The 26,435-nt window shown below is 44.4% G+C and overlaps 1 protein-coding gene across 5 annotated transcripts in view; it reads right to left on the minus strand.

The window, feature by feature from the left end:
- The window catches only part of CUNH8orf76 (chromosome unknown C8orf76 homolog), a 37,081-nt gene extending 10,777 nt beyond the window's left edge, over positions 1-26,304 (minus strand). For 2 of the 5 annotated variants that reach the window (XR_008419893.1, XM_053896124.1), the window contains exons 1-5: positions 26,137-26,304; positions 23,157-23,252; positions 22,278-22,421; positions 16,146-16,603; positions 11,858-11,990 (exon numbers count right to left, since the gene is read on the minus strand). Coding sequence is in view for 4 of the 5 variants with exons in the window: in XM_053896124.1 (XP_053752099.1) it covers positions 11,858-11,990; positions 16,146-16,603; positions 22,278-22,421; positions 23,157-23,252; positions 26,137-26,253 (948 nt within the window). In the remaining variant the exon portion in view is untranslated. The other 3 variants (XM_019459917.2, XM_019459919.2, XM_019459918.2) reach the window with 3 other exon arrangements.
- Positions 26,305-26,435: the final 131 nt, after the last annotated feature.

A 26,435-nucleotide genomic window follows, 5' to 3' on the forward strand; every position in this document is an offset into this window, starting at 1 on the left:
GGCTTCGAACTTACAAAACATGAGACCATGATCTGAGTTGAAATCAAGAGTTGGAGGCTTAAAAAAACCGACTGAGCCACCCAGGCATCCCTACAGTCAACCTTCTTACCCCAGCATGGACAATCCTCCATAATTTGATGCTGGGTTACCTGCCCTGTCTCATCACCCACATCCCTTCATGCCCACTAACCTGGACAACCAGTCTTCATGTCCTCCACGTGGTGGCTCCTTTCATCCCCCTGCTGAGAAACCCAACATGCCTGCCTTTCATTCTCCACAGAGCCTGCTACAAACTCTCCCCTTCCCAAGGTCCAACTCAGATGTTACCGCCTTCATGAAACTTTTCACTTATTTTTTAAGTTAATTTTTAAAAATATTTTTAAAGTTTATTTATTTATTTTGAGAGAGAGAGAGAAAGAGAATCCCAAGCAGGCTTTGCACCGTCAGCACAGAACCCGATGCGGGGCTCGAACTCACAAACTGTGAGATCATGACTTAATCTGAAACCAAGAGTTGGACGCTTAACCGACTGAGCCACCCAGGCGCCCCCTTCATGAAACTTATTTGAGAGCCCAGCCTTCCTCTGCACTTCTGCCATGTCCAGACCACCCTCCTACCCCTTATTTACTACTGATGTGGATGTCCTATCACCTCTGCTGGAGAATGGAAGATCCTGAAATCAGGTGCTGCGCCTTTGAGATCTACAATAATCTCTATCAAGCTTTCACAAAACAAATTCCTGTGTAAAAGAAAGTCTTCTGAGAAACAAAATCTTACAGTACAACCCAGACTGAAAGGGCCCAAGTAAAAAAAAAAAAAAGTAAAAAAAAAAAAAAAAAAAAAAAGAAAGGGCCCAAGTGGCCTCTGTTAGGATTCTTTGGTTACAATAACAGAAGCTAAAACTAGCTTAAGCAGCCAACTTAGGACCACAAACATCATCGCTTAAAACAACACAAATTTATTACCTTATGGTTCTCTAGTTAGAATTCCAACACAGGTCTCACTGGGCTAAAGTCAAGGTGTCAGCAGGGTGTGTTCCTTCCTGGACACCCTAGGAGAGAATCTGTTTTCTTGTCTTTTCTAGTTTCCATATGCCACCCACATTCCTTGGCTCATGGCTCTGTTCTCCATCTTCAAAGCCAGTAGTATAGCATCTTTCTGACCCTCACCCACTTCTTCTGCCTCCAGATGATAGCTAATTTTATGTGTCAACTTGACTGGACTAGGGGATGCCCAGATGGCCGGTAGAACATTATTCCGGGTGTGTCTTGAGAGTTTCTGGTAGAGATTAGCATTTGAATTGACAAACTGGGTAAAGAAGATCACCCTCCCCAATGCAGATGGGCATCATCTATCCTCATGAAAGCCCAAATGGAACAAAAAGGCAGAGGAAGGGCAAATTTGCTCTCTCTGCTTGAGCTAGGACATTCATCTTGTGCCCTTGGAGATTGGCACTCCTGATTCTCTGGCTTTGGACTCAGATCAGGACATACACCATTGGCCCCCTGATTTTCAGGCCATTAGACTTCTCAGCCTCCATAACCATATGAACCAACCCCCATAATAAATCTCTACGTGTGTATATATACATATACATACATACACAAATATACATATACATACGTACACAATACCCACATACATCTACATATCTGCATACTATCTATCTATCTATCTACCTATCTATCTATCTACCTATCTCCTGTTAGTTCTGCTTCTCTGGAGAGCCCTAATATACTCCGTCTTCCATTTGGAAACACTCCAGTGATTACACTGGGTCCACCTGGATAATCCAGGATATTCTCCCTATTTTAAAGTCAGCTGATTAGCAACCTTAATTCCCCTTTGCCACGTAACCTAACGTATTCAGTTTCCGGGATTTAAGGCGTGTATATCTTTGGGGAGCCATTATTCTGCCTACCACACTCCAGGTGTTTCATGGAGACCTCGGCCAAGAATGTGGCTAGGGCTAGAGAACAGGAAGGATTTGCAATGAGGAAATAGTTGGGCATCTCCTTCATTTTCCTCCTTCTCTCTGTAGACTTGCTCTCTGCTCCTCAGTCCACTTGGAAGAACAAAACCAGCCCCAGGTTTTGCCCTTACTGGTTTCAGACACAGGAGAAGAATCTTTCATTTCTAAATCTCTTGAGAGTCTGATTGGCCCAACTTCAATCAGGTAAACCCTCCTTCCTCTCTCCAATTAGTTAGGGTCATTGAGTATAAATATGGCTGCCCCCGGTGTGGGTGAGAGGGCACTTCCCAGAGACAGGGGGCGGGGTGGTTGGTAGCTCAAGGGCTGAGTAGACACAACACTGAAGCTTTAGGTGATGAAGCCACTCTGCCAAGGAGGGAGAAAAGGACAAGTGTGAGCCCCAAATAGACAAATGCCTGCCCTCTGTTTTTCCTGACCTCTTTACCAATGCCTGGTGGACACACTCAGATTAGATTGGAGCCAGGCCTGGTCTGCCCCTCATCAGGACTTGTTTCACAAGCTTTGGTGGTTTTATACAATCCTCCTTGGTTTGTGCTTGTTTGCATATTGTTTTTGTGATTAAGACCTTGGAAATCAGTGTATAAACTACGTTTACAGATGAAATTGCAGAAGTATTAGAAAACTGCAATTTAAAACAATCTGTTTTTGTAAATAGCGGCCTTGCGTTTGTTTCATAGATATTTCTACCCAAGATTTTCTAACATGAGGCACATCTTTGTTGAAATGCAGTACTGTGCTGGCAGGCAGGGGGCCTGTGGCACTGACAGTGGATCTCAGTGGGAATGGGCTACACGGGCTTCTGGCTCACCAGGCCTTTGGTGGCCTCTGCAAGGCCTGGGCCTCCAGCGAGGCAGCAATGGGCAGAAGTCACGGTGTCCAGTAAGCTGGGCTCTGCCATAAATGGGCAAACCAGAGACACAGTGCTAGAGCTTATGATCCAGCAAAGTTTCAGACAACAAAAATTCAATTATAATCCTATTAAACACTCTGCGGGGGAAAGCACGGGTACCATGACATTTAAAGGAACCTGAGCAAGTCTGGGATGGGGACCATCTGGCCAGAGAATGACCCAAGCTGAGATCTGTGGGAAGGGGAGGCTTATGGCAGGGTTACGAGATTGCAGGGAAGAATGTTCCAAGTGGAGATAACTGGATGAACATAGGGCTTGGGTGCAAAGATGCTTGAAGAGTCCAAGGACATGAGAAAAACCAGTGAGCCAGGGCGAAGTGGGCCAAGCCAGACCACACAGAGCCTCACACACGGGCTTTGTGAAGGAGTTGGGAAATCACTGGATGACTGAAAACAATCTTTATAAGATCCTTTGGCTCTGTATGAAGACTACAGAGGTGTTAAGAGTATGAAGGATAAAGGACTCTCACCAGCTCGAATACCAGGTATAAACCCCCCCTTGGGAGAAAATGTTGAAGACAGGCCTTTTGGGAATCACAGGAGACAAGAATCACCGTTGGGTCCCACCCCACCCACCTGGAGTGCAGTCACCTCTGTGGTTCACATTTGCTCACCTTCCGAGTGATTCATTCACTGACAAGAGGGTGGGGTGTCTAAATAGGCAGGCCTGAGATTTTTCTTTAGCACAATTGTTGCTCAGTTAACCCTACCCTTCACCATCTGTCCTGGAAATCATCAAGATGACTTGGGCGTGATGAAACTCTGAGGTGGCCGGTATTCCTGAGTGCCCTTTCCTGCCCTGTATTACAGCCAAGCATCATAGTGCGGGAAGCTGGCTTCTCACACACATCACCATGTTGCTGCCGGGAACGTGAGGTGAGGCAGGAGTGAGAATGTGGGCGGATTCACGAAGACCACTCAGGCAGTTCAGAACAGCACAGACAGTGGATCTGGGAGGACAGCCAGAGGGCTGAAAGCTAACAGCATGGACAAAGTTAGAAGGACACTAGGATGGAAACAGGAAGCCAAGCCAGGCAGGGAAGAGGGCAATAAAAAAAAGTTTATTTGAGGGAGGGGGAGGGGCACAGAAGGAGAGAGAATCCCAAGTAGGTTTCATGTTGTCAGCACAGATCCCATGAGCCATGAGATTAGGACCTGAGCCGAAATCAAGAGTCAGACGCTTAACTGACTGAACCACTCAGGCGCCCCGAAAAGGGCATCTCTAGGAGGCCCAGACTAACAGGAAGAAGGCGTTTAGCTCCATTGAGAGAAACAGGCAGGGTGCTCTGACGGCCTCAGCACTGTGCTGGATCTTTGGGGTGCAAACAAAGTAAGATGCTCGCCAGTTAATTCAGAAATTCAACCAATATTTAATGAAATGCCGGGTATTCTGCCCTGATAGCAATGTAAAAAAGACTGTCCTAAAGTCTATCGTGACAACAGAGCAGGAAGAATCAGTATGGGAGTGAAACAGTAAAGGAGCAGGAAAGAGGGAAACCTACAGCCACCTGGAGGTCAAGACTCCTGGGAAGCCGTAAGGAGGTGGAGACCTGAAAGGTGAACAGAATTAGCCCCATGATGGGGGGTGGGGAGGGGTACCAGACCAAACTGCCAGCGTGAAGGCCTAAAGGCGAAAGCTAAGGCACAGCTGGGGAGCAAGGAAGGAGGGACCTGGGAGCCAAAGACTATGATGAAGGGTTTGCCAAACCACGGTTCAGCTTGGGCTCTATCCGGAGGGCCGGTCACAGCTAGACCGCTAACTCCCTGAAAGCCAGGGTCTCCACGGCAACCGCACCATGACTGTCACATAACACATAACACAGTGATGGTTCGTGACTCCATGAATAGATGGAGGCCAATGGGGAGCTGTTGAGAGGTTTCCATACTTTTTACTGGTTCCTAAAAATCGAAATGTCTACTAATCATACCAATCTTTGGTTTCACATTAGAGAAAAATGACAACTTGCAGTTGCTAGTCAGGCTACTGTACCTACTAAAAGAGCAGCCAAAATAGGAACACAATGAGATGTTTGTCTGTTTTGGAGAGGGGCCTGGAAAGGGGAGAAGCAGCAGGTGGAAGGGAAATCCTGATGACTCCACCTCTTGACCCAGGGCTGGGATTCTTTTCCCTCTGCTGAGAATAAAAAGTTGTGCGGGACAACATTTGATGATGTTTTGGTTTCCTATTAAATTCCACTCCTCATAAGGGAGCTCTTGTATCTCAGATGATTCGAGTAAGATGTATCGGAGATGTTAGAGACTGTGACTGTAATTCGTGTGGCTGGAAGGACAGGACCATCGCCCTGCGAGACGGTGCTCTGTGGGCCTCGTGATTCTGCGCCGTCTCATGAGCAAGGCACCAAATGCCCTTCATTCCAGACCATCTTTTCAATGATGTCTGCATAGCAAACAGCCTTACAAAAGAGACGGTATCGTCCTCTGGAGCGGGAGGCAAGCATGCTGACTACTGCCTGTTAGAGAAGACCTGTGTTTCCTCAGCTCAGGGCTCTTCCCCTGTAATACAGCCCACCCCATGTGTACTCTTTTGTTTAGGCCCACACGCAAAATCGCAGATCTTGACACACCCTTCTTAGAAATGGTTTACTGCTACATCTCAACATTCTTGTTCTTTCCTGAATTTACCTAAACAATGTGGCCACTTTTACTGCTGATTATAACACAGTTCCTGTTTCTAAAAGACTATAATACCTAAAAGGCTCTTTTATACACTTCCAACAGATATCTTCTAAAGGGGTAGTAGGTCTAAGATAAGTGAATGGCAAAAATCTACAAAGAAAACAAACAAAAAATCAAGAAACTGAACACAGTAGAAATAATCTGAAGAGAAGCCGTTTTTATAAAACAAATAATTATTTCAAATCCATTATATTCAATGAATGGCAGTGCATTCTATCTGAAATAAACAAGAACAATTAAAACAGTACAGGATTTTTTTTTTTTTTTTAAAGGGACCACTAAACCAAGATTTGTATCTCTGTATGGAACTGATTTTCAAAGGGACAGAAGTGGTCTTTGATCTTTCTGAACCATTTGTCTTCAAATTCTTTCGAAGATGCAATCACCAAGGCAGTCAGGGCTGTAGGGCCAACACACTTCACCTCTGTGTGAACCTCATCTTTTATTTTTTCTGGGACGATATCTTCTCCCATAACCTGTAGCAGGAGGGAAAAAAAACCCAAAAACCTGTCCCAATAAAAGGGGCAGCACGCGCAGAATGGAAGACTATGCTATTCATCAAGGGTAAAGGATTTCATACCAAAAAAAGCAGAATACTTTAGCAGCCAGGGGACAATTCCAACAATTCCAACATATTGAAAAGCTGTTTGTTTAGAAGTAGCGATCCAAGGACCACATGTGTAAAATACCCTGTATTTCTCCTCTTGTCTTCCCAAGTGAACAAATCACTGAACTACTGATGTGGCAGCTATCAGCCTAGAGAGAGCGCCCGGTCAACCTTCTTAAATCAAAGAGCATCTTCTGTTGGCAAGACCGCATCTGCAAGCAAGTCCTTCTCCCTCACTGTAAAATAACCAGAAAACAGAGCTGGGGCAGAATACAGCTGCTGGGGGTGGGGTGAGGGCACAGACTCTTCCTCTTAGAAGTTGTCCAAAAAAGTCAAAGACTGTGAACAGTCGAGTAGCAAGCAGCTGGGCCTACCCTTTCCTGACCCAGAAAGACTCAACCCTCGGGAATTGCTGCACATGCCCTCTGAAGGCACAATACTGCTCCCTACTGGTCAGAGTCGGGCCCAGATCTGGTGTTCGCTTCTCCGGTAAGACAAGCAAAAGTTGTGGAAAGCCGGCACCTGAACCCACTAAGTGATCAGCCCATCTTCAGTAAGGACAGTGAACTAAAATTAAGTCCCAATACATTTCATACCACTGGCATGACAGGCTAGGGAGCCACCTGGCAGGGATGCTACAGAAGGAATTTAAGTCACTTGGGATTTGGACTAGATGATGACTAAGTTTCCTGTAAACCCTGAGATCCAGTGTGTTGATGAATACGCAAATTATAATGGATTAGAAGCACATTCAAAGAATCGTTTCCTCTGGCTTTAAATCTTCAAGGGCTACTTATTACTTGAGGCAAGAGCTAATGAGATGAACAGCTTAACCAGGCAACTGTCCACATTTATTAAAGCATTTTGTTTTTGTATTTTAACGTTTCTGACATCAAGAGGTATCTTATAACACAGGTGTGTCATGGTATAAGCGGCATCTTGCTTTTCTTTTGGTGACCCGTCAACGATGTGGCTTACAACTGGTGACTTCTTGGACTCAACGAAACGTAGAACTTTAAAATCTGGGATATAACACCAAACATCTTTTCTTTTTTTTTTAAATTAAAAAAAAAGATTTGAATAATAGTAATATCCAAATGTGCAATATTCCAAAAAAAGGGATTAGCAGGTACATCATTCACAGGTTCAAAATATCTGCAAAAATATTTGACCAGGGCGCCTGGGTGGCTCAGTCGGTTAAGCGTTTGACTTCAGCTCAGGTCACGATCTCGCGGGTCCGTGAGTTCGAGCCCCGCGTTGGGCTCTGAGCTGATGGCTCAGAGACTGGAGCCTGCTTCCGATTCTGTGTCTCCCTCTCTCTCTGCCCCTCCCCTGTTCATGCTCAGTCTCAAAAATAAATAAACTTTAAAAAAAAAATTTTTTTAAAAATTTGACCATATAAAAAAATTTAAACTTCTACATACCAGAAAAACATCATACACTTCAGAAAATACTGCAAAAGGGGCACCTGGGTGGCTCAGTCAGTTAAGCATCTGACTCTTGATTTCAGCTCAGGTTGTGATCTCATGATTCATGGGACCAAGCCCTGCTTTGGGGTTTGTGCAGAGCCTGCTTGGGATTCTCTCTCCCTCTCTGTCCCTCCCCTACTCATACGCTCTCTCTCAAAATAAATAAATAAACACTAAAAAAGAAAAGAAAATACTGCAACATATAAAATGTTAGTAACTCTAGGATAGAGAGCGAGCTCTTAAAAATTAGCAAGAAAAACAGAAACATAGAAGTAGAATAATGAAGAAAAAGCATGATTGGTATTTCACATAATAGAAATGGCCAAACATATGAAACATATGAAAAACTGTTTATCTTAATAGTAATCAAACAAGAGGGGCACCTGGTGGCTCAGTTGGTTAAACATCGACTTTGGCTCAGGTCATGATCTCACGGATCATGGGTTCAAGCCCCGCATAGGGCTCTGTGCTAACAGCTCAGAGCCTGGAGCCTGCTTCGGATTCTGTGTCTCCCTCTCCCTCTGCCCTTCCCCTGCTCATGCTCGGTCTCTCTCTCAAAAATAAATAAAACGTTAAAAACAAAAAAATAGTAATCAAACAAGTAATACTAAAACATGCCATTTTTACCAAATTGAAAATTTCAAGAAGTAAAAAATACTACAGAATTGTCTTTAGAGGTATAAAGGATCAACTATTGACAATTTCACATGGTGCAACCTAGTATCTAGGATTGGAGAAGGGAAATCAGTATTCTCATACAGGATACATAAAGTGAACCAACCTTTCTGAATCACAGTTTGGAAATGAGCTTCAAGTCTTTAAACTATACTTTAGCCTAGTGATTCTGTTTCTAGTAATCTATTCTAAAAGGGACAAATACATACAATGATTTATTTTGCAAAGACTTATTAAAATAGGTACTTGATATTTGTTAAAAATGTTCAATATAGAGGACTTAAATAAATAAATGATAGCTCATCAAAAGCTATAGTTAGACTACTATCCGGCCATCAAAAAGTACATACTCAAACAGTATTTACAGACACGGGGTCATGATTATGTCACAATGTTAGGTAAAAATAACAGAATATAAAGTGAAAAGTACAGTTTGGCAGTTCCTCAAAAAGTTAAACACAGAATCACCACATGACTTAGCAAATTCCACTCCTAGGTATATACCCCAAAGATTTTAAGTCAGGAACTCAAACAGATAGTTGTATGCCAATGTTCATGGCAGTATTATTCACAAGAGCCAAAAGGTGGAAATGATGCAAATGCCCATCAACAGCTGAACGGATAAACAAAACGTGGCACATATGTGCACACAATGGAGTATGATTCAGCCACAAAAAGGAATGAAGTTCTGACACCTGCTATGAATGGATGAACCTGGAAAACATTATGTTAAGTGAAAGAAGCCAGATATAAAAGGGCAAATATTATATGATTCCACTATTTGAAACATCTAGAACAGGCAAATCATAGACACAGAAAGTAGATTAGAGGTCACCAGCTGTCGAAGGGAGGGGGGATGGGAATTATTGCTTAATGGTTACAAAGTTTCTCTTTGGAATGACGAAAAAGTTTTGGAAATAGTGGTGATGGTTGCACAACACTGTGCGTGTAAGTACTGAATCGTATACTAAACAATGATTAAGATGGCAAGTTTTAGGTCACGTATACTTTTTTTATCTTAAAAAAGCAGAGAAGGGGAGCTACTACAAAACGAAAGATACATAAGAGACAGAAGACCAAATGCAGTCTGTGGACCTTATATGGATCCTAATTCAAATAAAACAACCTAAAAAGGAGAAAAAAATAAGAAATGAAAGGACATTTAAGGGCACAGGATCGTACTCATGTCACAAAGTAAAAGAGCACATAGTGAAATGTACATTACAATCCCAGTGAGAGCCCAGACACTTGTCTTTTGTAAAAAGCTCCACAGATACTTCACATACGTTGTGCAGATGGAGAACGACCATTCCACTCAGTCCACAGGTACATCAAGCACCGCAAAGAATATGAAGATGTTTAAGACATCTTGTAAAGATGCCTTATATCTTGCCTTATAAGGAAATCTAAAACCTAGTTCAAAAGATAAGATATATTCTTGTTTGGTTTTTTTCGGGGGGAGGGGGGCAAAGAGCTATCTATTCAAGGATTCACTCTACCCGAGCTCAGAGGAAGGAGCCATTGCCACAGACAGGGACGTTCAGGGAAAGCTTCCTAGAGGACGCGGGACTTCGGTGGGGTCTTTGAGGACGGGAATATAGTAAGTTGGTGGAGATGAGAAAACCCATGACAGGTCTGTTAGATGTGCAGATCAGTCTAAAGGATGTACGAGATTTGCGTAAGGAATTACTAGATCCTAGGTTTGGGGTTACTCTCTGGAAGGCGCCTAAATCAGACCTGACCTCTGAGGTGATGGTGGAGACAACTTCCGTTTTGGGGCATCTGGTAACGCGTTCAAAGCAATGCTGTGAGGTAAACCTGGTAGCAGCAACGTCTGAGACAGATCTGAGGGGAGAAAGCAAGGAAGCGAGGAGAGATGAACCAGGAGGTCACTGTGAGCCAGGCACCAGGTGACGGGGATGAGGGTGCTGGCGGTGCCAGAGAAACGAAAGGTGACCTGAAGGAAGGGTGGGCCGAGTGCCCCCTAGAGATGAGACTGGAGAAGACAAGGCCCACAGCTGGCGGGGTCCCAGGTCTGGGTAAGAGAAGAATGACAGACAGGGCTGATGAAAAGAATGAAGTGTGGAACGCAGAGCTGGTTCTCTCCAACTCCTCTCCGCTTGGTACTGACAGAAGACTGACTGGAAAGTGTTCTGACGAGCAGCTCCACTTTAGACACTTTGTCCTTGAAATGACAGGAGGATATCAGCACTTTCAGATTAATACTCAGTAGGTAACTAGTCTGAGTGTTTAAGATGAGACCAGGGACACAGAGTGGAGGGTAATCAACCAGGAGGTGACAGCTAAAACCGTGAGTGGGGTTAGGACTTCTGTGGGAGACAGGCAGAGAGGAGAGAGACCTAAGTGGAACCTCAGAGAATGTTGGTACTTAAGACACAAAGGAAACCAGAAGTCCCAAGAGGCAGAGGAATATCAAGAATTCAGGAGAAAACCAGACTGGTGTGGCCTCTGGAAGTAAAGAGAAGAGGGAACAAAAAGTGAGTGGTCAGTAGGTATAAACACCCCAGAAAGATGAAGGAAAACAAAGAGCAAGGAAAGGCTACAGTAAACTTAGGAGGGACAGGCTATCCGCACACATCTGTGGGCTCAAGGAGAAGGGCCCATGGAAGGGGAAAGGTTGAAAAAGGCTCAGAGAGAACAGATAGAGGGGCGTGGTCCCACCAGAGGGAAAACAGGGTCCAAGTGGGGGCTTAGCTTGGAGAAGGAGGGAGCCTGGCAATCTAGATATGCAGTAAGTGTTTCTTGAAAGAAAGACATTAGGATGGATATGGGTAGAAGTTCTTTCATGGGATGAGTACCTGAACTGTCCATTTCAATTTCCTACTAAAGGGAACTAGTGTGAATAACTTGAATACAAACACAGATAATCTCCAAACTCTATCTTAAGAAATTTCAACATCCTATTTTAAAAAAAGCTAATGAAGGTTAAAAAAAAAAAAAACAACAACACTGACATTTGAATTTCTCAACCATCGAGGTAGTAGGAAGGTGGAGCAGAAAGAAAATGGACTTGTAGCCGGATGGGCTTCAGTCTAGCTCTGCCACTTAAAACCTGGCCTTAGGCAGGTCCCAACCCGTCCCAACAGATGTCACTCCCAGCTCCACCTGTCCCATAGGCCGTTAAGAGTGTCGGGAGAACAAACGGAAGTAAAAAGGCGCAGAAATGCTGCCAAGAATGTCAATATTCATTCGTTTAAACAGCACTCAAAAAACAATTTGGGGGCATTTATGGTGTTCAGGCAGGCATGTACTAACAAGCACCAACAAGAAAATGAAACTGAGCCCTTGCTTCTAGCATGCTGCAGGAGAAAGATGACGAAGAGGCCGCTTTCCGGGATTAAGTGATCAAACGGCATGTAAAGCAGGGAGAAAGGGTCCTTTTAGATGAGATTTGGCTGTTTTTTTTAAAAACGGTACCAGAGCCAGGAAAAATACCTCTGATGACTCGGTTCACATAAAGCCCTAGGGGTTTATGCGAACACTCACCTCAGCTATCAACAGCAAAGTGTCTTCTTTGAAGCCGAACTCTTTCATTTTATCTGCAATTTCCTGCTGAGTCCTTAAATTCCTCTCCAAAGCAAACGAGGTTTGCTGAGACTCGGTGAGCTGAAGCAAAAGCCTGAAAAACAGAAGTCCCAACGTGTGGGCACAGGTAAGGGAAAGCAGTGAGGAAATGTTCCCAGAGAGCACAGGCATGCTGCCGGATGGGAGTCCTACCAGGCTTGGAATGCACTCGCCTTCATTTGAATCCCTAAAGCTTCTTACTTGAGCAAACTGCCTTGGAGAGTCATCTTTTCTAAAATTCGCAGACTAAAGCTTCTCAAAGAAATCTTTAGAAAGCGAAACCTCAAAGGGCTTCCGGTAGGAGTCAAGTGATTGAAAGCACAAACAATTTGGAGTGAAAAGGACAAGCTTCCCAATCAAAGGCTCCTCCCCACAAAGTGCTGGGATGTGTTCCTTTGAAGTCAGTGTTCTGTGACCCTTCAATCTCCCAGAACCCACAGCAACGTGACCTCAAGGACTAATTAGATTCTCCAGTGTACTTCAATTACCCAAAGCAGGGTCAAATCTCTGATGAGCCTCTGGTGACCACTTTGCAACTGTCTCACTGCTAACTTTCCCATCATGATCATAATCTGGTCTTCTCTTTCCTCCTCCCTCCTGTCCTCCCACGTGGCCCCTTCTCTTCATTGTTTTTTATTATTTATTTATTTAAATTTTTTTAGACAACATATCCCCTCTTCTTTAAAAATTTTTTTTTATGTTTATTTACTTATTTTGAGAGAAAGAGAGCACAAGCATGGGAGGAGCAGAAAGAGAGAGAGAGAGAAAGACAGAATCCCAAGCAGGTTCTACACTGTCAGCACAGAGCCTAAAGCAGAGCCTGATCTCACGAACTGAGAAATCATGGCCTGAGCCAAAATCAAGAGCCAGGCTCCACTGAGCCACCCAGGTGCCCCACTTCATTGTTTTTTTAAATTTTTTTTTTTTTTAACATTTATTTATTTTTGAGACAGAGAGAGACAGAGCATGAACGGGGGAGGGGCAGAGAGAGAGGGAGACACAGAATCCGAAGCAGGCTCCAGGCTCTGAGCTGTCAGCCCAGAGCCCGACGCGGGGCTCGAACTCACAGACCGTGAGATCGTGACCTGAGCTGAAGTCGGAAGCTCAACCGACTGAGCCACCCAGGCGCCCCATTCATTGTTTTTTAAAATATTGAATGTGTAGATTTTTCCAGTTCCCCTCAAGCCTGACTGGTCCCTACTGCTATTCCCAGAAGCATTCAGCTCTCCTGTTTGTTCATTTCAGGTCTTAAAGAATGGACCGCTCACTACTCTAAGCATTAGGAGAAACTGGTGAGCACAACAGACAGGTGCCCGTTCCATGGAACGGAAGACGAGAGATCACAAATAAATAAGACGATTTTAGGCAGTGAAGGAAGGCTTTTCTGAGTTACCACTCAAGCTAAGACCCAAATAATGAGCCAGCCACAAGAATATCTGGGGGAAGGAGCCCTGACACATGCATTAGCTTGATATGTTTGAAAACCTTGGAGATCACTGTGGCTAGACCAGAGAGAAGAAAACTAGTGAATGAGAAGAAAGGCAAGGGCAATTCCATAACATTTCGCAGCCCGTGGAAAGCACCACAGCATTTACGTAGGTGCAGCAGGAGGTCACTGGAGAGTGTGGTGAAGAGCATGCCTTGACCGACATTGCCCTGACTCACTCAAACCTGCTTACGGTACCAACTGGCCTCTGGAAGCATGGACATTTGTGACTCCTTTGATCTCTTATGTACTTGCTTTCTCCCTCTTGCTCCTGAAAGTACTCGAAAATACAACTTACGTTCACTCCTTCGTGTCATGTTTGTTTAGCCCTCTGCCATCTGCCTTGTCACCCGTCACTACTGAAGCTGCCTTCTCAAAGGCCACAAATGACCTCCTCAGTGTCAAATCTCCTCAGAGGCCTTCAGACCTGACTCCTCACCATCATCCGGTTGCTAAACTCCTTCATCTCTAGCTCCCTTCTTCTGAGCTCAACTCCTCCTGGTGAAAAGCTCCAGTTGGGTGTCCTACTGGCACCTGAATCTCAGCACATTAAACCAAAATCTTAATTCCACCCTCAGTCTGCTCTGCTCTTCCTCCTGTGTGTTGTGTCTCAGCAGAAGGTGCCACCACCTACCCATCTACCCAAGGTAGAGTCTTGACTCGTCTTGGACTCCTCCACTCCCCTCTTCCCTCCGTCTTTCCCACAGCCTCAGCTGGTCCCCAAGTCCTGTCTATTCCTTCCTGCAGTGATGCTCATTTCCTCTTCTTACCACTGCACTGTCCCAGGTCAGGTCCTCACTGCCACCCACTGATGACGCCACAGTTCCTTCACGGCATCCCAGGATCCCAACTCCTTCTTCTAATACATCCTCCAGCCACCAGATTCGCTCTTGAAATCACAGCTCTTGTCACACCACTTGGGACATTTAAAACTTTCAAATACTACTCAGGCCTTCAGCTTAAGAACCAAATCCTTTAAGATGACATTTAACATCTTATGCCAGTAGAAGTACAACCTTTACCAAATGCTCACCAACACGGTGTGCACTATACCAAGTCCTTCACTCACTCTCACAACCCCACGAAGAAGGCATTTCCCCATTTCTCCACGAAGGTGAAGATGAAGAAACCGGAGGTCCGAGAGTTTAATTTGTGCGAGGTCAGACAGCTGACAAGTAGAGGAGTCCAGATTCGTTCACTCAGTAACAATTTATTAGGTCCTTACAATGAGCTCTGCCCCCAAAACAACAACAACAACAACAACAACAACAACAACAACTCCTCCTCCTCCTCCTCCTCCTCCTCCTCCTCCTCCTCCTCCCCCTCCTCCTCCTCCTCCCCCTCCTCACTATGCCATCCCGGGCTCGCTGTCTCCAGCCTGCCTCTCTGGCTCCACCATCAATGCTCTGTCACCGCAGCAGACCACGTGACCACACTGCCATACAGTGCTTCCACCCCATGGACCCCCCTTTCTTTCTCTTTACCCAGCGTGCCTCTTCTCAGCTGGGGAACATTGCACGGAGTCGGCAAGATACCCTGGAAAGAACACAAGCTCTGGGGTCAGAGGCCTGGGTCAAGGTCACGGCAGCACTTCATAGCTATGCCACTCTGGGCAGAATTCTACGTTAGTCTCCTAGTCTCCAGGGTGGGAATCCAACACCCGCCCTGGGCAGTGGTGCGCACGGACGCGAAACAGCGTACGCGAACCACGTGGTACCCATTTCTCTGTACAGCTGACCGAGGTCCCCAGAAACATTCAGCAGAGGCGTCACTGCCCCTGCAAAGGCTTCCTTCCTCCTGCTACACCGAACCGCTCCCGTCGCCGGCCCGCAAGGTTCTGCTCACACTACTGACACCCTGTTAGTGCCTGTGCCACCTGTCACTGACGATACAGTGTTTCCCTCAGCACAGCACACAGCGAGTGGTGGAAAGAAAGGGCCTCTTTCTTTAACAATCTTTATGATCCCAGCCTCAGGCAGGTGCCTGGCACACCACTGCCATTCAATGCACTTCTGAATTAAAAGTAACATAGTCGAGACTATAAATCTGCTGAATAAAGTTTAAAATCTGCCAAACAGATACACTTCTCAGTAAGCCTCACTGTTAATCGGTATTTCTTGAATTCTCCAGAGTTAAAAATAACAACAACAACCACACCACTCTGTTTTTTGGCACCGTTTGAGACTTCCGCAAATCTGTTTCTCTCATAAATTACAGAATTGGTAAAGTGTATGCTCCCCTTTCCCTTAAACTCTTACTACTATGGATTTAAAGTGTTCAGAGTACCTAAACCATGGGAATTCTCTGCAGAATGAGTTAAATACTGTTTATTCATATTATTAATAGTGATTCAAACACAAGAGCAGATTTTTTTGTCTGCAGATGTCTGTGGAACCTCCCGGTGAAAAATTCCTGGTTTAAAATACCTCTTCCCCTTTGTCAATGTTTTATACATTTAATTTTCTTTTCTTAATTTTACTGTTTTATAGCTTTAACATTTTATCTTGAGTAATGATATAAATCATATTCTCGAGCAAATACAGGCTTGTATCTAAATCTTACATACTAAAAGGACAAGTTCAAAAGATTCACCTAGACTATAGGAAAAAAATCTCAAAAATCTACCAAATGTCCCGCCTAGAACTTTCTGAAGCTTAAAATTAAAAAATAATACCTTTACTCTAGGCTCAGTACCATGTGGTGTTTAATCTATTCTTCATTTACCTGGTTCGTACAAAGGAGGCACACGCTTTCAACTGAGTCTCTAGCAACACTGCTTCTCTCTTTTCTGCCACACAGTTCTGAATATTTTTCAGAGCTTTCTCATTCTTCTGGTTATTACTGCTGCTTGCTTCCACAGAAAACACAGGGCTCTCAGGCAACGTTTCAGGAAAACACAAAACACAGTCTTTTCCTGAGTGTGTAAAGGAGGATTTGATGGTTTTGTCACTGGAGGTAAAACCGTCCTGTTTTTGAGATGACGCACACAATGTTGACAGAGCTGGCCCCAGACTCAGGTAAGCCTCCGCCAATTTGCCCCAGTTCCAAGGATCAAAAGGATGCAAAGAAATCAGTTTCTGTAGGCAGAGGATTGTTTTCTCCAAGTTCTGCAGACTTGAACAAATAGCAAATTGGAGGTAGAGCACAGTGGTTAAATGGTCTGTATTAGTTGCTTTATTTTCCTAGGGAGAAAAAAAAAGTTAAAAACTTTATTATTTTTTTAAGATTCTATTTTTAAGTAATCTCTACACCCCATGTGAGGCCCAAACCACAAGCTCCACTGACTGAGCCAGCCAGGTGCCCCCAAAGTTAAAAACTTGAAACAGCAGAATCTTTTCCATGTGAAAATGCAGATGCCTAAAAACCCAAGTTGCATATGTTGTAAATCAGAATTATCTTTCAGCAGCTACAGAAGGAGAGAGAACGAAGTTTGAAGTTGTAAACGTAGAGAAACATATACTACCTACCAATAACCATCAGAAATTCCCAAACATTCTTGTCATAACCATAACATAATTCCCGGGACAACGTCCTGACAAAATTCAGCATCAAAAACATAAATGTCAGTTTATCTTCAAGTTTTATTGTAATCTTTATTGTCTTCAGCCAGGTAGCTGAAAGACCCAAGCCAACTTTTTTGTACCCTGGGCTAATGGTTCCATTTTAATATTCCAGGCTTTCTAAAACTCCAAATGGTAATTTCCTTGAGGATTCGAATGGATTCCATTTCCAAATCTGACTTGGCTTAGACATCTTAAACAGGATAGCCCTGAAGCTCTCAGTGCTTCATGATGCGTCATAATTGAATCCAAATGCCGTCCCTGGTAACTATTACGAAGGTCAATTATTTTTGGCCAGAAGGGGTTGCCTGGTTTCCTTCTGATCAGAAAATCCTTTTCAAGTCTCTTTAACCAGAGTTACCACCTCTTGCCCAACTTGCCATATGGCAAAAGCCCTGTGGGTTAGGGAAAACAGGCTTCTTTTTCTAAGTTAAAGTCTATAAAGAGCAGATGGCAGACTAAAATTACCTTTCAGTTAACTTTAAGTCTAAAGAAAACCTGGTCCTACTATAGCCTCCGGATCAAGCTCCTGCAAAGAATTACACTGAGCAAGAAATACAAGTAAAACTACCCAGTATGCAGACTGAAGAAACAGGCCAGAGAGGGAAAGCTTCGGGAGGATTCCAAATATTTACACATTACGTGAGAATATAGAAAATAAAGCTCCATGCAACCTATTTAGTGATACTGCACCTTCTCGATGACAGAATACATCTGGTTTTATTACCATTGTTTAGTATTCTGTCCTTCCTAAACATTAGGTTCCATTTTTTTTTTTTTTTACTTTTTAAAACTCATCTATTTCAACCTTAGTCCTGACCACACATAAAATTCTTTCCTAAAGTTTTCCTTCAGAAACTTCTACAATTTTCTTTGCCTTTTTTACTGTAAGCTTTATTTTAATTCCAGTTGGTTAACATACAGTGTTGTATTAGTTTCAGGAGTACATCACCCTGTGCTCATCACAAGTGCATTCCTTAATCCCCTTCATCTATCTCACCCATCGCCCACCCCTCCCCTCTGATAACTATCAGATTGTTCTCTATAATTAAGAGTCTGGTTTTTGTTTTGACTCTTTTTTTCTCCCCCAAAGGTTTTAGTGTTCAATGCTGAATTCCTAACAGAGAACACAGCACCTCGGAACTAACAGATGTTTTAACTAAGTAATACGTCTTCATGTCTTCTATGTATAAGGTGAGCAAGAGACTTTGAGAGAAGCTACCTTTCTTCTACAAGTAGTCTAAGTGCTTTATGCTGTTTAATAATATTTCGTATTAAGAATGTATGGTGGGGTAGAGGCTGTTACATACAAACCATGGTTTTGATGGGAGAGTTTTTATAGCACAGGTAGTAAATAACTCTCTGGAAATTAAATTCCATTTAAATGACTGTATGGGGGTACCTGGGTGGCTCAGTCGGTTAAGTGTCCAACTTTTCATCTCAACTCAGGTCCTTTTTTTTTTTTTAATGTTTATTTATTTTTGAGAGAGAACACGAGAGAGCGAGAGCAGGGGAGGGGCAAAGAGAGAGGGAGACACAGAATCCGAAGCAGACTCCAGGCTCTGAGCTGTCAGAACAGAGCCCGATGTGGGGCTTGAACTCACAAACTATGAAACTGTGACCTGATCTGAAGTCAGACGCTTAACTGACTAAGCCACTCGGGTGCCCCGTCAGCTCAGGTCTTGATTTCAGGGTCCTGAGCCCCACACTGGGCTCCATACAAGCTGGATATAAAGTCTACTTTTGTTTTTTTTTTTTTTTAGAGAGAGAGAGATACACACAGTAAGAGAGAGGATCCCAAGCAAGCTCCACACTCAGCATGGAGCCCGACTCAGGGCTCGATCTCACAAACCGCAAGATCATGATCTCAGCCGAAATCAAGAGTTGGATGTTTAACTGACTGGGCCGCCCAGGCCCACCTGGGCGTGAAACCTGCTTTAAATTAATTAATTAATTAATTAAATAAAAATAAACGACTTTGTGTGATTTTTCCAGAATAATGCAACTCCGTCTGAAATGCAATAATGATGAAGACAGTTAATATTTATTGAGTCCTAACATGTACCAGGTACTATTCTAAGTGCTTTACTCATTTAATCCTCATGATGATCCTTTCAATTTTTTTTTTTTTTAACATTTAATTGTTTTTGAGAGACAGAGAGAGGCAGAGTATGAACAGGAGAGAGGCAGAGAGAGAAGGAGACACAGAATCCGAAGCGGGCTCCAGGCTCCGAGCTGTCAGCACAGAGCCTGACGCGGGGCCCGAGCTCACAAACCGTGAGATCATGACCTGAGCCAAAGTCGGATGCTCAACCGAATGGGCCACCCAGGCGCCCCACATGATGATCCTTTAAAATAGATTCCATTATTATCCCCATCTTATAGATGAGGCAACTGAGTCCCAACAGAAAAGTTAGAGAACCTGCCTGAAGTCACCCAGCTAGTAAGCAGCAGAGCTACAAGTCACATTAGAAGTCACAGAATAAAGGGCTCTTTCCCTCTCTCTTTCTATTTATCTAAAGCAGACTTCATGCCCAGCATGGAGCCCAATGCAAGGCTTGAGCTCACGACCCTGAGATCAAGACCTGAGCTGGATCAAGAGTTGGATGTTTAACTGACTAAGCCACCCAGGTGCCTCAAGGGTACTTTCCAAGAGCAGACGTGTGTTTACTTGGTGAACAGTATATGCACAAGGTATTTATATGCTCCATCTGTCAGCTTAGCATTGAACCTAGAGCCAGGCACGGGGTGGGACTGAAATACATGTTTGTAGAGTGCAGAAATTTATTTATTTATTTTTAATGTTTAGTCATTTTTGAAAAAGAGATAGCATGAGCAGGGGAGGGGCAGAGAGAATGGGAGACACAGAATTGGAAGCAGGCTCCAAGCTCTGCACTGTCAGCACAGAGCCTGACATGGGACTCGAACTCCAAGTTGTGAGGTCATGACCTGAGCCGAAGTTGGACACTTAACTGACTAAGCCACCCAGGTGCCCAAGAGTGCATAAATTTTAAAAAGAGTCATTTACCATCAGAAAGCAATGTCCTTACCACAGCTTATCACATGAGTGCATCAGCTATTCTAAAATGTTTAAATTATTTAAATAAGAAATAAGAAAATATAAATAAAATCCATTACAAATTCTGCTCAAAAATCATTAAGAAGAGAAGTGAATTAGAAGTTGTGAGCATGAAGGGCGCCTGGGTGGCTCAGTTGCTTAAGCGTCCAACTTCGGCTCAGGTCATGATCTCATGGTTCGTGAGTTCGAGCCCTGTGTCAGGCTCTGTGTTGACAGCTCAGAGCCCGGAGCGTGACTTCAGACTCTGTGTCTCCCTTTCTCTCTGCCCCTCCCCAGCTTGCGCTCTGACATTCTCTCTCTCTCTCTCATTCAAAAATAAATAAACATTAAAAAAAAAAAGTTGTGAGCATAAAATGTTCATATCCTGATGGGTACTCCAAGATTAGCTGTCTACTTTGTTCAATGCTGTATTCTGGCCTGTCCCCCTACAGAACAGGAAAGGACAACAGCCACCAAGACACAAACAGAAATAGACCAGAGTTAATAGCAAAAGAGAAGGGTCTATAAATAGGGAAGAAATTTAAAAAATAAAATATAAGGTACCAGGAAATGAGAAACTATATAAATCGGTAGGGTCCACTGAGATCATGTGAAGAGACCCAAAGGAAGGGTAAGGCCCCTGGCCTGCACTGCTGGTTCCTTCCCCAACAGGATGCCCAGAAGCCTGATGAATAGTTCCCAAAGTCCTGGCAGGGGAGCTGAAGGTCTTCTGCCTGGTCCTTTCCCCTGCCTGGTAACATCCCAAGCTCCGGAGACCTTGCATCTGCTGACTGGCAACAGATCTTTCTCTGAGCCACAGAAACAGACTAACTAAGCTGGAGGGAACCACAAAAATAACCCAGATGCTAAAGCCACCGCCACCGCCTTCAGTGGGTTAGGCGGGGACAACGAGCACAACAGAGATGTGCAGACGTCAGGAAGAGAGAGGTGACGGGAGAGCACGGAACAGGAATGAAGGACAGGTGACTGATGTCTAGAAAAAGTACTAAAAGGGCCAAAGCTGTTGTTAATTTGTAGACCCGGGAGACTGAGAATGAACACTGTTAAATTCCACCAAGTTCACTGTGCCGTGCACTTCCTCAACGAGGTAATTTTACCTTCCAGCTTCAGAATTAACCCACACTTAGAAGAAGAGCAAGACACAGCCGTTTTCCACATTCTACACACAACTTTCAAGGTTTCCTCTCACCGCAAGAGGCTGAAGTACTAGGCAATGAACCCCATCGGCAAGCAAATTTAGGGACTTCTCTTAGTTAATGACATGGAAGAGGCCAGCTCAATTGCATGCATACTTTAGGCTGACCTCTGTTTGGCTTGATCCATAGGGTTCAAGATCAGTGCCCTAGTGCCTCATTAATTCCCTCTGAGGAGGTAAACTGGCCATCTATAAACTAAGATTGGTCAACTTAGACCAATCCCATATAAAATTTACACACCCACACAAAACAGAAGTAAACCCAAAATGCCATCACCTTTATCCCTTAAAAAGGGATTCTAAGGGGCGCCTGGGTGGCTCAGTCGGTTAAGCGTCCGACTTCAGCTCAGGTCACGATCTCACGGTCCGTGAGTTCGAGCCCCGCGTCGGGCTCTGGGCTGATGGCTCAGAGCCTGGAGCCTGCTTCCGATTCTGTATCTCCCTCTCTCTCTGCCCCTCCCCTGTTCATGCTCTGTCTCTCTCTGTCTCAAAAATAAATAAACGTTAAAAAAAAAAAATTTAAAAAAAAAAAGGGGGATTCTAAAAGGCTGGGGAAAAAAAAAGAATAAAAAAGGCTGTCAGGCTTGGCTCAGTTTATATTTAGGTTTTTTTGGGTTTTCTTGGTAACTTTTTTTCCTGTTTACAAAAGCAATCCATGTTCATTGTAAAAATTTTGAGAAATAAAATCTAAAAAAAAAACTGAAGAAAAAGTCACTGATGATCCCTCTACTCTGAATATTTACTCCTAACAAGAGTAAAACCTTTACAAATGAGATTTTCAGGCAATGAAGAATTTTGAGCCTAACACAGGAAAAGAAAAAATATTACAAGAAAGTGATTGTCTAGAGCTCTGAACTGTTCATCATAATAAAGTTCTTACACCATTGACAATTTTCATCTGCTTATCCAAACCCAAAGATTTTGCTGCAAGCAAGAAGTTGTTTTTTGTTTTGTTTTTTAGAAAATAAACTATTCAACAATCTGCGGACCACAAATGGAAAATAAGCAATGAAACCACTTACCAAGTTTGCAGCGATCTCCAGGGCTTCTGTGTGCCTTCCCAGGTGAACCAGACACCGCGCCTGGCCTTCCTGGACATCCCTTTTCATGGCAAAATTTGTAGATGGCAGTTTTTCAGAGATACTCGAGTACTCTTGCAGTGCTTTCTGCATATTATTTATTAAACAAAGGAAATGAAAAGAAGGGATGAAAAAAGAGGTGAAACTATAGTAGAAAAAAGGATTTAGTTATAGGGATGATTTTTTTCTTGGCAGAAGGTAATATTATAATGGACTCTACAATGAACAGAGGAGGGCTTGAGCATTTGTCAGTACTATTTTCTAAGAAGTAGAAAAGAGATGGCTGGAGAATATAACCACTACTACCATGGAAAATATCACCATATGGTAGGAAAGCATTCTGGGGCCAAACAGACCAGGGTTTGAATCCTGGTTCTGCCACTAACTTGCTATATAGCCTTCCTTTTCTCATCAGCAAAATAACAAAGGGACTCTTGTGAAGAAGAAATGAGATTTTATATGTAAAGCAAGCTGGGACCTAACTTAGTTCTTTCTTTTTCTTACACATTTTGGGGTGCTTTGCTCCCCTGACCCCATGAGGCATCTGCGCTACAGGGTCCCACAGAATGAGGAGACACACAGCCTGGGGAAACAGACCTGCAAGGATCCCAAGAAGATCCCTATATTGTAGTTACAGGAAACAAAGCAAATGGCAGAGAGCCATGTAGAAAAGGACAGAAATTTGGGATTCTGAGATTACAGACCCTTACCACAAAAGACTAAATTCATCCTCACAAACAACACACTCATAACTGATATGCTGTAACTGATAGAACAAGAACCTATTTCAGGCAGTGCAACCTTAGATATGTTCAATTCTACCTGATACTCTTGCCGTCTGTAGGCGAGGTCCCCTTTGAATTTCTTCAGAGTTAGAGCTTCGACATCATCACTGCTCCCCGTTTCTTCATAAAACCACTAGAAATTGTGAAAATAGCACATTACAGAGAATTAAGTGATACTTTTCCACTTCACACTCAAGTAGAAGTAATTTCCCATATATTATTGATTAGACCTCAAAAAAAGATCCTTTTTTAGGATGAGACTCACAGGAAAACCTATGACGAGAACGACGATTTTAGTGATGGCTCAGTTTTTTTAAACTTATCATAAATAACAAACGTACTCATCACATGGAACCTCTCAACTGAAAAAGAAGCACAGGCCTATTTGGTTCTATCTATAGCATTTCAAAGTGGGGTTGTGGTGCCTGGGAAGCTACATTTTAATTAGGACAGTTCAAATGTTGTTGTTGTTGTTGTTGTTGTTGTTGTTTTTTAAGTTTATTTACTTATTTTGAGAGAAAGAAATAGAGAGAGAGAGAAAGAGAGAGAATCCCAAGCTGGCTCCACACTGTCAGCACAGAGCCCTACACCAGGCTTGAACTCACAAACCATGAGATCATGGCCTGAGTCAAAAGCAAGAGTCAGACGCTTAAGTTGACTGAGCCATCCAGGTGTCCCTTGAATGCTTCTTTAGGCTGACATATGTTTCCCTGTAGAGACATTTTTAGAGTGGTCAGAACAGGTATTGACAACTCTTTATGGAAAGGACATAGGGAAGAAGAATTATCTTTATAGTGCTTATTATGAAAATGTTGTAAAAGCAGAAGGTAGAATCTAACCAAAAGAGACAGAAATTAAGGCTGAAAGTAGGTTTCCATGCAATCAAATGCCAAAGACCTGTAGAAAGCAAGTCTGAGTAAATGCCCATCTGGCATATTTTATTCCGTTTTCTACTGATCTAAACCTTATGGAGAGGAAGGAAAGTGAACTGGGAATTTTTGGTTAGTGAATCAAGAACATGAAGATGAGAAAACAGGTGTAACAAAAAGCAGTCTGTATGCCAGTTTTTCCAGCTCCAAAGCGGTAACTCAACCTCCCTTTTCCTCACAGAAAAACACACCGAGTCTGAATGTAGTCTATCCCCAGGTAAGTGCTATTAAAACGCCAACTGCATTTGGGATGGTTCTACCATCACGTCCAAATTGCTTGGTTCCATTTCTAAAAGAGTTGCCCGGGGTATCCCTGCCCTCCTATTATCTTAGTAAAATCGTTTCTCTCCTTAGCCTCACCCATCACAGCGAAGAAAGCTGGCAACTGCTGTTTTTCTGTTGTCCCCGGAGGACTGCGTAAGTCAACAACAGTGCGTGTACTGAACCCACAATTCCTCTGCGCTCTGCTGCTCTCCAGTCACAGCGCCAATCCCAACTGCCTCACTGCAAACCTTCATCCAATGTTCATGATCCCACTGGGAAACGATCACGCAAAAACTGGCTTTCAAATGATTGTCTTTATGCTCCCCTGTAACCTGCAGGCCTCCAACAATTCACAACCGGGATGGCTTCAAACTCCCTTTTCTGGTGAGAGGAAGGAGGGGAGATCTGTGAACAAGGGTGGCCCTAAGAGGTCAAGCGCTGGATGCGGCCCACCTCCGTCCCACACCGAACCTGAGCAGGGACAACAAATCCTCTAACCCAAATTCCTGGTGTTACACCCAAAGAAACCAACGAGACTTGAGGAAGGCCTTTCTGGCTTCACGAGCAGTTATCACGTACCAAACAAGTCCTAAAGACAAGCGATTTTTGGTTTTGACTTTTCTAAGCATACAGCACATCACACCTGACAGTCTCTCGCCCCCTTCACTCCACAACAGCCCTGGGAGCCAGCAAATGCCATTTTTTCCCAAATGACAAAGGAACCGACACCTTGAAAGGCAAGTGGTAAAGCCCAGGCTGGAATTCAGGATCCTATCTCATAACTATCCGTATGTAGCTTTTGATGCTGCATCACTATGACTTCCCAAGCCCGTTCCTGTTTTTAGTCTACACTGCGATCAACTACTACAGGTAACGCTGAAAGAATGTACAGATAAGGAGAAAAGGAAAGTGAAATAAAACAAACGTATTTCCGTAATTACTGAGCGCCTGAGATCTCTACAACGGTTTCAAAGAAAAATGAAGACAATACATATAAAGGAACCTAGCACAGTGCCGGGAACAGGTTAAGTTTTTGATAAATAGTACGGTAGTTCTTATACCTCAGGTGAGATTTACACCCATTGAGTAACACAAAGTAATATTCTACGAAGTCAAAACATTCACGGAGTTGCTATTAAGAACAAAAACCGCCAGGCGCTGTAGAGGACATAAAGTCAAGCACCCACTCTGCTGAGATCATTTAGCACTCCCAAGAGCTTGACGCTCCTGACAAGGGACGTAACACAAACTGAATGGAGGGGGAAAGTAGTCAAAGGCAAACGTATTTCCTTGGAAGGAGGAAATCAGAAAAGACTTCCTGGAAGAGGCAGCATTCAAGGTGCACTCTAAGAAATGGCTATAATTGAGCGATTTGACCCTGCGAGCGAGGCTGACGCGGGCTGGAGGAATTCACTGACCATGGGCAGACCAGTGGGCGGGACGTCGCCGTTTGCAGAGCTGCCAAGAGTTCAGTTTTGGAAAGTGGGCGGGAACCGGATTCTGAGGGTCCCGGCTGCAGAATCAGTGTGGGCACACGGAGTTCCTGAAGATTTCAGGGCAGGGGGCGACGTGAGGTCAGCGAGCCTTTGGAGAGACCCGCTAAACGCCCGGCACGAGTTAATCGCTGCCAGCGCGGGGCCGCCGGACCGAGCCCACCGGTGGGGCTCGGGAAACGCACCGGTCTCGTGAGGACAGGGGCAGCGCAGCGGGAGGGGCGGCCCGGCGAGGCGGAGGGCGTTACTGCTGCCAGGAGCGCCCCGCCTGGCACCCGCGGAGGCCGAGGCCGGCGGCCCGGACAGAGGCCAGCAGGCCCCGCCTTCTCACCTGCGGCTCGCAGCGCTTGGCGCGATAGGACGCCGGCAGTCCAGGCCGCCGCTCCCGCCTCTCTTCGAACACCGAGTCCTCGAACTCTCCCCCCAGCAACCAGCACCCAGTCTCCATCCCGCGCCAGCCGCCGGGTTTCGGGAGTAGGCGGAGTCTAGAGCGGCGCCCACGTGCGGGCCAATGCGGAAGGGGCGGAGCCGCCAGAGGCCAGAGAGCGGCATGCTGGGGCTTGTAGTCTCTGGAGGAGGAGTGGCCCAAAGCGGGAATTGGCCAGCTGCTGGCATGGAGTCCCGGTGGAA

The sequence above is a fragment of the Panthera pardus genome, unplaced genomic scaffold (assembly GCF_024362965.1).
Source record: "Panthera pardus isolate Hobbes unplaced genomic scaffold, ASM2436296v1 HiC_scaffold_7, whole genome shotgun sequence".
NCBI lineage: Eukaryota > Metazoa > Chordata > Mammalia > Carnivora > Felidae > Panthera > Panthera pardus.